At 55.8% G+C, this 10,926-nt stretch overlaps 1 protein-coding gene across 1 annotated transcript in view; it reads right to left on the reverse strand.

The window, feature by feature from the left end:
* Positions 1-10,691, reverse strand: part of DDB1 (damage specific DNA binding protein 1) — a 14,168-nt gene extending 3,477 nt beyond the window's left edge. Inside the window, exons 1-20 of the mRNA XM_027698948.1 lie at positions 10,526-10,691; positions 9,205-9,353; positions 8,974-9,090; positions 7,469-7,690; positions 6,132-6,246; positions 5,927-6,024; positions 5,113-5,271; positions 4,673-4,756; positions 4,419-4,535; positions 3,672-3,774; positions 3,480-3,555; positions 3,294-3,402; positions 2,925-3,103; positions 2,671-2,834; positions 2,480-2,587; positions 2,045-2,252; positions 1,847-1,942; positions 1,586-1,697; positions 943-1,066; positions 565-729 (exon numbers count right to left, since the gene is read on the reverse strand). Coding sequence (XP_027554749.1) covers positions 565-729; positions 943-1,066; positions 1,586-1,697; positions 1,847-1,942; positions 2,045-2,252; positions 2,480-2,587; positions 2,671-2,834; positions 2,925-3,103; positions 3,294-3,402; positions 3,480-3,555; positions 3,672-3,774; positions 4,419-4,535; positions 4,673-4,756; positions 5,113-5,271; positions 5,927-6,024; positions 6,132-6,246; positions 7,469-7,690; positions 8,974-9,090; positions 9,205-9,353; positions 10,526-10,586 — 2,566 coding nt within the window. The 5' untranslated portion in view covers positions 10,587-10,691. The remainder of the gene's footprint in view (positions 1-564; positions 730-942; positions 1,067-1,585; positions 1,698-1,846; positions 1,943-2,044; positions 2,253-2,479; positions 2,588-2,670; positions 2,835-2,924; positions 3,104-3,293; positions 3,403-3,479; positions 3,556-3,671; positions 3,775-4,418; positions 4,536-4,672; positions 4,757-5,112; positions 5,272-5,926; positions 6,025-6,131; positions 6,247-7,468; positions 7,691-8,973; positions 9,091-9,204; positions 9,354-10,525) is intronic.
* Between the last annotated feature and the right edge of the window lie 235 nt (positions 10,692-10,926).

Raw genomic sequence — 10,926 nt, forward strand, 5'->3', positions numbered from 1 at the left:
ACGGGAACGGGGGGAAAAGGGACACGGGAACGGGGGGAAAAGGGACAAGGGAACGGGGGGAAAAGGGACACAGGAACAGCACAACACGCAAAGGAAATCCCAGAATCCAGGACTGGGGAGGGATTCCTGGGAGATGTGGAAGCAAATCCCAGAATCCAGGGCTGGGGAGGGATTCCTGGGCTTCTCTGGGTGATATGGAAGCAAATCCCAGAATCCAGGGTTGGGGAAGGATTCTTGGGCTTGGATGCTCAGGTTTCTCCAGGAGATGTGGAAGCAAATCCCAGAATCCAGGGCTGGGGAGGGATTCTTGGGAAGCAAGTCCCATGTTCCAGGGTTGGTGAGGGATTCCTGGGATTCTCCAGGAGATGTGGAAGCAAATGCCAGGATCCAGGCCTGGGAAGGGATTCCTGGGCTTCTCCAGCAGATGGAGGGAAAAGGGACACACTGGGACAAATCCCGTCTGTGGGCACTTCCCTTGGGAAAAGCTCTGCCTGCTCCAGGGTGTGAGGAGCTCATCCAATTGAAAAAGCTGGATGTTTCCAGGTGGGAAGCCCTTGTTCTTACCATCGGAGTAGTGGAAGACGACAATCCGGCCCTGCTTGGGCTCGGCTTCCTCGGGATACACCATGGCAGTGCCCACGATGAAGTAGGTGTTGGGATCTTTTCCCAACTTACAGGACACCAGGCTCAGGGCGTACTCATTCTGCAGGAATTGGTGAGCGTGGAGCACTGGGTGAAAAGCGGGAAAAGGAGAAACTTTGGGATCCTGGACATTCCCTCTGCTGCTCCCCACCATCAGCCAACGCCATTCCCTAAACCTTATGGTTGATGTTCCTCTGGGAACACACAGAATCCCGCATTTGCAGAGGTTTTGAGGATCACCAGCCTCAACCGTGGGGTTTTCCAGGTGGGAAAAGCTGGATTTTGGGATGGGACAGGTACCTTCGAAGGTGTGCTGGTCTATGATGAGCAGGTTGTGAACTTCCACCTCCTCTCCGAAGGACGTTTCGTGCGGAGCAGTGCTGCTGGAAAACAGCTTGGAGGTGCTCACGCTGCTGGATAAGGCCTGGAAAACGGGAAAACCTGTCAGATCCCGCTACTGCTCGGCATATCCACACAGCCTGAGGCAAGCAGGGAGCAGGAGAATGGATGGAAGAGAAGGTGGAGTAAGGAATGAGTAAAGGGACACACTCCCTGCTCCTGCAGGGGGGCTGAGTGAGGGAACTGTGGCTTCCAGAGACGGATCCCTGGGAAAAGGAAACCACTGGAGAGCACAGAAAAGCCCATGTGGGATATGGAAGGAGCAACACCCAAAAATAAAGGGATCACAGGGAAAGGGGCGTGGGAAGAAGGACCTGGTCACCCCCATGGAGAGATCCCACCAGCCCGTTATTGGAAGGAGGAGTTTCTCCACAGCTTTGGAAGGGAAGACTGTCAAGGAAAACCTGGATTTGGCCTGGGGAATTATATCCCTACGATACAGGGATGATCTGGGCTGGGCTCTCAGATCCCTACGATACAGGGATGATGCAGCCTGGGCTCTCAGATCCCCATGGAGCAGGGATGATCCAGGCTGGGATCTCACCTGGGTGCTGGCACTGGGCCTGAGGGCCGTGGTGCCTCCACTGGCATCCTGCACCTCGATCCGACTGGAAAGCACCCCAAAACACTGGGATACCTCTTGGTAGCAGATCTTCCTGCAGGATAAACAGGAGAGCTGGGCTAGGCCATTCCAGGGAAGCAACACGAGCCGTTCGCTCCCTGCCCGAGCCCACCCCGGGATGGCGGCACCACCTGCTCGTCCCCATCCCAGTAATCCTCGTCCCAGGAATCCTTCCCAGCTCACCTGGGCGACTCGTAGAGGGGAACAGTGCGGATGTGGAGCTTCTGGATCTCATCGATGGTCCCGATGGTCAGGGTGCTGTTGTTGGCCAACGCCAAACTGCCCCAGGGGGAGAGGGGGGAGAAAAAAAAAATCAAGGAAATCTTAGAGAACAGCAAGAACCTCTCTACGCTCCGCATCCCAGCGGATCCTGGAGCTCACCTGTCGGGATATCCATCGGAATTGAGGGGGCACATGTAGTTGACCTCCTTGAGGTTGACGTTGGAGAAGACCAGCTTGTGGTTGCTGCTGTAGATGACGGTGGGACGGTCGGAGCAGGCGAAGACGTTGGTGGTGGACAAGGAGCGGAACGTCCTCAGGACGGTGGGCTGCGTGCCCAGGGTCACCTTCTTACGGTCGCTCAGTGAGCCTGGAGTCAGGGAAAACAACCATTGGGATCTCCCGTGGGAGGAAAACAACCACTGGGATCTCCCGGGACACCTCAGGATGGAAGGAGCGCAGAAAAAGCGCCTTGGATGTAAAGATCCGGCTCCTTTCTCTGGGGGAATCCGCCAATTCCCACCACCTGGGGCTGGGAAAAGCATGAAAGCGTTCCAGAGGGATGGAGAAATGTGGAAAAGGAAGGGCAAAGGTCACCTGTCTCCAGGCTGAGCCCGAAGTAGAAGAGGGCTCCGTCCCCCAGGGCGCACAGGAGGTAGTGGCTGCTCTCGAACGTCGTCATGAGGATGGAGCGCGGGATAATCTCTGCGGGAAGCAGGAAAAAGGACAGATGAGGCCACCCGTGGCTCAGCCAGTGGCTGCCACCATTCCCCTCGGGAAGCTCCCACCTCCTCCCAGCATCTCCTTGTGCAGCAGCTCGAAGGACGGGAGCTTCAGGATGCGGGCGGAGATGTCGGTCCAGAGCCCGATGGCGCAGAGCGGGGACATCCCGTTGGAGTCTCCCAGGGGAGTGATGTCCAGGCAGGCCACCTCATGCTCCATCTCCGTGCAGCTGGGAGGGAGGAAGGAGCACAGCTGTCCATCATAATCCCGAATCCCAGCGCTCCTGGAGTGCCCGGGGTGGGCTGTGCCTGATCCACACCTGATCTGCCGGAGCTCCTGGGGCCGGATTTCCAGGTAGAACAGGGCTCTTCCCACGGCCACCACCACCTGGTTGGTGTTGCAGGAGGCGACGCTGATGTTCTTCCCGTTGGGCTCCTTCCACTCGCTCACCAGGCATTTGGGCTCCTGGCTCACCAGGCGCACGGAGGCGGAGGTGATCTGGGAAGAGAGAATGGAAAAATCATGGAAAACGCAAGCAAGAAGCTCCCTCTGCTCCGTATCCCTTAGAAATGGGAACCCAGGATCCCATTTGCTGATCCCGGCATCCTGATAATGCCCCAGATTAACCCCATGATCCACAGGGATCACCAGGAGAGCCATATCCGTATTTCCCCCGAGCTGGAATTACCTGGATCAGCTGCTGATGCGCCACATTCCCGCAGAAAAATGTCTGCTGGTCATCCACAAATCCCGTGAGCTCCGTCTCTTCCACCTCCTCCCCGTTTAACATCAGAACTCTGGAAAGGGAAGGGAATTCCCATTAATTCCTGCTCTGGCATGTGGTGAAAACTCTGGAGTGAGGATCCCCCTTTACCTGGTCTGGCCAACAAAGGAGAGCACCAAGGTGTTGTCCGTCTCCCGGTGCGGATCCGACCGCAGCGGCCACAAGCCTGGAAAAAAAGGCCACAGTTCCTCACATAATTCCTCTTAATTCCACATCCCAACGTCATCCCTGCCTGTGATGTCCCCTCCCAGGCTGTGGGACACCACAGATCACCCCCCTCACCTTTAATTCCTGGCAGGTCAATGCTGGCGTGCTCGTGGATCCCGATGCCGTTCCGGATGATCCGCAGGGATCCCTCTTTGAAGGCGCCGGAGCAGGTGACCAGCTGCAGGAGAAGCAGGTGGGATTTACCAACCGTGGCTGGGAAGCTTTCCCACCCCTCTTTGGGTTCATGGGAAGATGGGGAACCCATCTTAGGATCACGGAATCCTGGAATGGTTTGGCTTGGAAGGGGCCTCAAATATTTCACCCCTTTCCGTGGGATTTCCATGTTCCTTTTAGATCAGGTTGCTCCATGTCTTGTCCAACCTGGCCTTGGACACTTCCAGGGATGGGACTTCCACAATCTCTGTGGGCACCTCCTCCAAGGAATTTTTTTGGCAGCTGATCCTTCCCCCATGACACGAAGGCAGACCCTTCCTCATGGATATCCTGGAATTAACCTTCTACCGCTCCAGGAAAACACTTAACCCAATCCCAGCACCTGGATATGACTCCAAGATCCTCTGATAAACAGTTTGGAGCCTTTTCCTTTCCTTTTCCTGGGAAGCTGTGGCCGCCCCACCCCTGGAATTGTCCAAGACCAGGTTGGACAGGGCTTGGAGTAACCTGGGATAGTGGAATGCTGGGTTGGAACCAGATGATCTTTCCAACCCAAACAACTCCCGGATTCTGCGGACAACTCGTGGGTACACCTGGCCGGCCCAGAAATTCCCAGGAGCGAGGGAAGAAAAGCGGGATCAGGGATACCTGTCCTTGCCCTTGTCTCTCCAAGTCCACCACACACATGTCCACGATGGGCCCGAGGTTGGTGAAGGTCTCCATGGCCACCACGTAGGATCCCTGCTCGTTGCTGTCCACGTTGAGCTGGGAATAAACACTGGGATAAATCCTTGGCTTCCGAGGAGTGGGATAAAAAGGGCAGGCGAGGAGAAGAGCAGGAAAATTTATCCACATCCCAAGGTTTTGGTGGAAACCAAGGCCAGGAGGAAGCGGCAACGTACCTTCACCAGCTGGGAATCTCCAAGCCTGGATCCAACAAACACCACTCCGTTATCCAGGTAGGTCAGGCACTCCGCTATGGACGTCTAGGAATTGGGAAAAGGCATGGAAAAGTCTCTGGAATACCTCGAGAGCACTGCTACCGAGCTGTTTATCCAACAGGAAATCCCTGGGCACAGGAAAGGGATTTAAGCCCTTCATATATCCCACAGAGTCTGAGCTTCTCCCACGGAAACAGCGCGGAAGCAACAGGGAAAAAAAACTGGGAAGAAGGTGTAAAAAACTGGGAAAAAGGTGTGAATTTAGGAAGGAATTTTCCAGCAACCAACACGTTAAAGCTGTGAAAAATGGGAAGAATCACCATCCCGAGATCCAAAATGGACACAATTCCTACACGGAGCCTTTCCAGGCTTGGGAAAATCCCAGGAAAGGTGAGTCCTACCTCTCCCAGCAGCTCCACACGCAGGTCCTTCAAGGTGACGGTGCCATCCATCTGCTCTTCCTTTTCCAGGAGCAGCATGAAGAGCCTTCCTTCCATGTCTCCCAGCAAATACCGGGAGCCGTTGGGATCCACGCGGTTGTGGCACACGATGGTACTTTGCTGCAGGGAAAGGAGAGAATTCTTGGAATCCACTGGAACAGCCCCAAAGCTGGAGCTCAGGTGACTCATTTCCTGCTTCAGCATCCCAGATTCACTATCCCAGAGCTCCAGGCTCCCATTTTTCCATCCAAGATTTAGCGTTCTTTCCTTATTTCCAGCCTAAAAAGACCTTTGGATGGTAATTCCAGCCTGGAGCAGCATCTCAGCCGTGCCATTGCTCCCACTAAATGTGGGAAGTGGGCTGTTACTCCCACAAAACCCACAAATCCAACCTCCATCCCAAAATCCCTAAGTCTGTCTTTCTCTATCTCCCAAGTCTCCAAGTGCTCATCCATATCTTCTGCCTGAAACACAACCAGGCTCCCACTAGGAATTCTGCCCAAACCATGCCTTAAATCCTAATTAATCCCATTCCATGGGGCCCAAACATTCCAGGTTTTGCCCCTTTTTCAAGAGTCCCACAGATCATGGATACAAAGGTGACTGTTTGGGAAGGCAAACCTCTGGAAGTCCAAGCACTATTAGGCCACACTTGGGATGGCAGTGGTTGGAATTCCTGCCTGGAAGGACTAGGAAAGGAGGAATTCTGCAGGGTTCAGGATTGGGCAAGGAGGAATTCCATGGGATTCAGTCCTGGATTTCCACATCCACCCACCTTGATGATGGGAGGAGCAATAGCCAGGTATTTATCCCCGTTGTGGTAGGTGATGGATTCCTGGCCGATGATGATCGCGCCTCCGAAGGGCTCCGGAACTGTGGGAACAACAACAAACATCCCACGAGTCTTTCCCTGTGCAAAAAAACCCGAGGCATCCAGGCTGGGAAAAAAAAACAAACTGGGAAGGAAGATGTTTCCCAACCTGCAATGACCATGGAGGCTTCGGCCTCCACGTTTTCCTGCTTCCAAGGGCCTTTGTTGAATTCCTTCTCCCGCAGGGACACCTCGTACGTCTTCACGTGCCGGCCCTGGGGGTCCTGCAGGAGGAGACACAAGATCCCAGAAATCAGGAAATTCCACCTCATCTCCTGCAAAAACAGCATTCCAGGCAGCTGGGGAACTTTCCCAGCTCCTACTCTCCCTTCTCAAACCAGGCTGCTGTCCTTCTCCCAATGCTTTCCGTATATAAACCAATCTCTGGATAAATCTCTGTGCTAAGAGAGGCTGGAAAGTATTTTTTCAGTGTTATCCAAGGGATTTTCTGGGATTTGTGTTCACCTGACAATGCTGGAGCAGCAATATCGCTATGGAATATCACCTCCAGCTCCAGCAAACCTTCAGGAATCCAGTTTATCCAGTTTCTTTTATTGTATTCCCCCTTTTTCTGGTCTCTTCCCATTGCTTCAGAACTTCCCAAAAATTATCCCAGTCCCTGCTCCTCTATTTGGTCCAAATCCCGGGATAATGGTTAATAAATAGAGAAGAAATGAAGGCAGCTGCTTGGAAAAATCCCCCTTTCCACAGGCAAGAATAAAAATAATCCAGAGCTTTACAAGATCTCACTCGTGCTCCAAGGATTTTTGAGTGTTAGACATGGAATCTTGGAATCATTAAGGTTGGAAAGCCCTCTAATCATCCAGTTGTTCCCTCAAATCCCAGGTACGTGGTGACAAAGTGGTTTCTCCCCCATTCCTTGACTCAGGAGCAATTTGAGAGGATCCAGCAGTGCCCAAACAGGGAATAATGGAATCACTGCTGCCATGGGATAACCTAGAATTTGGCAAAGGAAAGCTAATCCCTCGCTCAGTCAGCACAGCAATGGCTCTTGGGATTAAAACAAGGGTTTGGAGAAGGTCTGGAATGCTCCTTCCTTGAAGAGTCAAGTGATAGGAGAGGTTATGGATCATGGATCATCTTTACACTTGGAGCTGCCTCCCAAAAATCCCAATTGCCTTGTTTTTTATGGAAAGGCTCAAGCGTCGCTCTGGGAAACAACTGATCCTGAATCTAATCCAATTGCTGGAATGATCCATGAGCTCCTTTGGAGGGTTTAACAAGGAAAACATTCCCACCCAAGGCAAAGCTGCCCAGGAATTCTGTGGGAAAGCATCACTTCCTCTCTCCCAGAGCTGGGAAAAAGCAACACATGGAGGTTCCTAACAAGCCTGGAAGGGTCAGAATTACCCAAACCAACCTCTGGAAAACCTTTGGAGCCCTTGGCTCCACTCTCCACGTGGATTTTCCATGGAAAAGCAGTACCTGGTAGACGAAGCAGATGGTGGGAGCTTGGCATCCATAGAGGAATTTGACGTCGATGACCTGGAGCTCTTCCAGGCGGATGTTGAAGGCCTTCAGTTCCTTGTTCTCCCTGTCCAAGGGAATGACCTTGAAGAGGCCATCGTAGAGCCGGAGCCCGATCATCCGGCACTCGGGATCGATGATCCCAATGATCCCGGTCTCAGAGGGGCGGCCGATGCGATCCTGGGGGACAAATCCATGGAGAAGGGAAGGGAAAAGGGGATTAGCGCCAGGAAAAGATCCCTGAGGGGCTCCAGAAAAAACAGCCCCCAGAGTTCCAGCTGGGAAACCACCAAGCCTAAGGAGATGCTTTTCCACCTGGAATTGCTCCCGCACCACTTCTTCTCTCCTGGGAATCTGGCACTGTGGGATCAGCCCCTAAACCTGGTTTTCCAGCCCCAACTCTGCACTGGATGATCCAGAGGAGCCACATCCCTTTCCTGGTCTCTGCTTTGATATCCATGACCAAACATCCCCGTCCCAAAATCCAGCGCTGTTATCTGCTCCCACAGACCCCTTGGAGTTCCTTGGCTGGGAATGACTTCAGCACCTCCACATGCCAAGGACTTTTTCCAAACATTCTTGACAGGAGATTCTCACCTCCACCTCCTGCCCATCACTCCCAACATCACCCCAGCAAACAACAGCCACAAATTCCCAAAGAACTCATTTCCCAGGGAAAATTGGACCTTACTAATTTTCCTTAAATTTCATTTATTATCCCGTACTTATTATTCCCAAGAACACAGATGTGTCCAGGTCGGAGTGTCCTGATCTAGGGAAGGTGCCCCTTCCCATGGTAGAGGGTGGAATTGGATGAGCTTGAAAGGCCCACCCGAACCATTCCAGGATTCCATGTGCTGCCTAAATGGGATATTGGGAATAAATCCTTCCTTGTGAGGGTGGTGAGGCCCTGGAACGGATTCCCAGAGAAGCTGTGGCTGCCCCATCCCTGGAAATGTCCAAGGCCAAGTTGGACAGGGCTTGGAGCAGCCTGGGATAGCGGGAGGTATCCCTGCCCATGGCAGTGGGGTGGGACCGGGTGGGATTTAAGTCCCTTCCATCCCAAACCATTCCATGTCCTATTTAGATGGAATATTGGGAACAAACCCTTCCCTATGCAGGGTTGTGAGGCCTTGGGATGGATTCCCAGGGAAGCTCTGGCTGCTCCATCCCTGGAGCTCTGGCTGCTCCATCCCCGTCCAGCTTGGACGGGAACAACATTCCCTGCCCGTGGGAAGGAATAAGCTTTCATTGGATGAGCTTTAAGCTCCTTCTTCCAACCCAAACCATCCCAGAATTCCAGGAATCCTCACAGAGACCGAAAATAACTCTGAAAGCACCCAAGGCACCAGGCGACTTGTCCCAAATCCAGCAGCACCCACAGCACCTCCAAAAAACCGGCAGGAATCCAGCCGCAGCACAGGGCTGGGAATTCCCATTCCCGGCGATCCGGCCGCCCTCACCTGCACGTTGCCGTGGGCGCGGGTGATGATGTCGATGCTGTCGCCGCTCTGCTTGTACTCCAGGATGCAGGCGTTGTACTTGGCCGTCAGGATGAACAGCAGGTCCTTGCTCTCCCCCTGCGCGGGAAACGTGGGCGCCGCCCGTTCCAGAGGCCGTTCCGCGCCGGGAAAATCACCCCTCCCCAGCACATCCCACCCCCCCCGGCCTCGGGGCGCTCTCCCGGGACGCACCTTGGGGCGGAAGAGCTCCATGACGGCCGTCTTGCCGTACATCCCCACCTCCTTGACGGGTCGCAGCCCCTCGGCCGTGACTACGTAGATCTCCAGCCGCGTGTTCTTGGCGATCAGCAGGTTCAGATCCTCGGAGGAGGTGAAGTGGCCTGGGAAAAGTGGGAAGGCCTCAGGGATCACCTGCCGCCTCAGGGATCGTCTGCTGCCGCAGCTCCCGCTGATCCCCGGTTTGCCTCCTGAAATCCCCAATTCCTCCCCCGCAGCCCCCTCGGGAACTGCGTTCCCGGAGCTCGGGCTCCACGTTTTGTCCCAGGAATCCCTTTCCTTGCTGCCTTTCCACAGGAATTCTCACTCCCTACTGTAGAGCTCAGGGACTCCCCTGGATCCCCATTTCCAGCATCCCAAAATCTTTCTAGGATCCCCAAAATCCCCCAGGCCCTCCCCATATCCAAAAACTTCCCCTGTATCTCCAAAACCTCTCCGTACCCCAAAACCCCCTGAGACCCCCAAACCACCAAACCCCCTCCACATCCCAAATTCCCCTCCAGTGCCCCTAGACTCCCCCATCCGAAACCCCCCCAGGACCCCAAAGTCTCACTGATACCCCCAACCCTCCCTGTAGCCCCAAAACCCCCCTGTACCCCAAAATCCCCCCATATCCCCAACCTCTTCCCCCCATACCCCAAACCCTCTCATATCCCAAAACCTCTTGGAACCCTCAAACTCCCCTCATATCTCAAACCCTCCTGTATCCACCCCCCCACACACACACTCCGGGGCCCCCACCCCCCCCGCCCCCCCCAACCCCCCCCGTACCCCAAACCTCTGTCTGCGAACCCCAACTCCTCCACCCTCTTCCCCTTCGACCCCCAAACCCCCCAGCCCCTGGTATCCCCCATACCCCAAAACCCTCCCGGAGCCAACACCTCACCCTAAACTCCCCCGGGACCCCAAAATCCTCCGGAACCTTACCCCACTCCCCATACCCCAAATCCCCCTCCGGACCCAAATCCCCCCCGCGCCCTCAACCCCGCACTGACCCCCCAGGAGTCCTAGTCCCCCTCAGAGCCCCCGGGACCCCCAAAGCCCCCCCCGGACCCCCAAAACCCTCCCGGGACCCCAAACCGCCCCGCGCCACAACTACCCCGTTGCCCCCCAGCACCTCCATCTCCCCGCACTCCCCGTACCCCAAATCCCTCCCGGGTGCCCCCAACCCCCACCGGAGACCCCAAAACCCCCCGTCTGGGGACCCCCCAATCCCCTCCGGTACCGAACCCCCCCAAATCCAGGGGTGTCCCCCCCAGCCGCCGCCGCGCGGTACCGGTGACGCAGCCATTGACGGCCGTCGGCTTCTGCGCCGTCACCACGTAGTTGTAGGACATGTTTGGGGGTCCCGGGGGATCCCGGGGGGGGCCGAGAGCGGAACCGGGGAGGAACCGGGAGCGCAGCCGCTCCGCGCCGCCGCCGCTTCCGGCGGAAATAGCTGCGCGTGGCCGCTCTGGCCCGCCGGGAAGGCCGGGGAGGAGCAGACGAGACGAGGCCGCTCCAGCCGGCTGGGAGGACCGCGCGGAGCAGACGAGAGGCGCGGCTGGAGGACCGCGGAGAGCGCAGGTGCGGAGCGGGGTGCGGGGGGGGCTCCCCCCGAAAGCCACGGGATTCCCGGGGATCCCGGCCCCATGCCGGCCCCGTCCCGGCCGTGTCCCGCGGAGAAGGCGGGTGCGG

The sequence above is a fragment of the Neopelma chrysocephalum genome, unplaced genomic scaffold (genome assembly GCF_003984885.1).
Source record: "Neopelma chrysocephalum unplaced genomic scaffold, ASM398488v2 Primary Assembly neopelma1_24, whole genome shotgun sequence".
Lineage (NCBI taxonomy): Eukaryota > Metazoa > Chordata > Aves > Passeriformes > Pipridae > Neopelma > Neopelma chrysocephalum.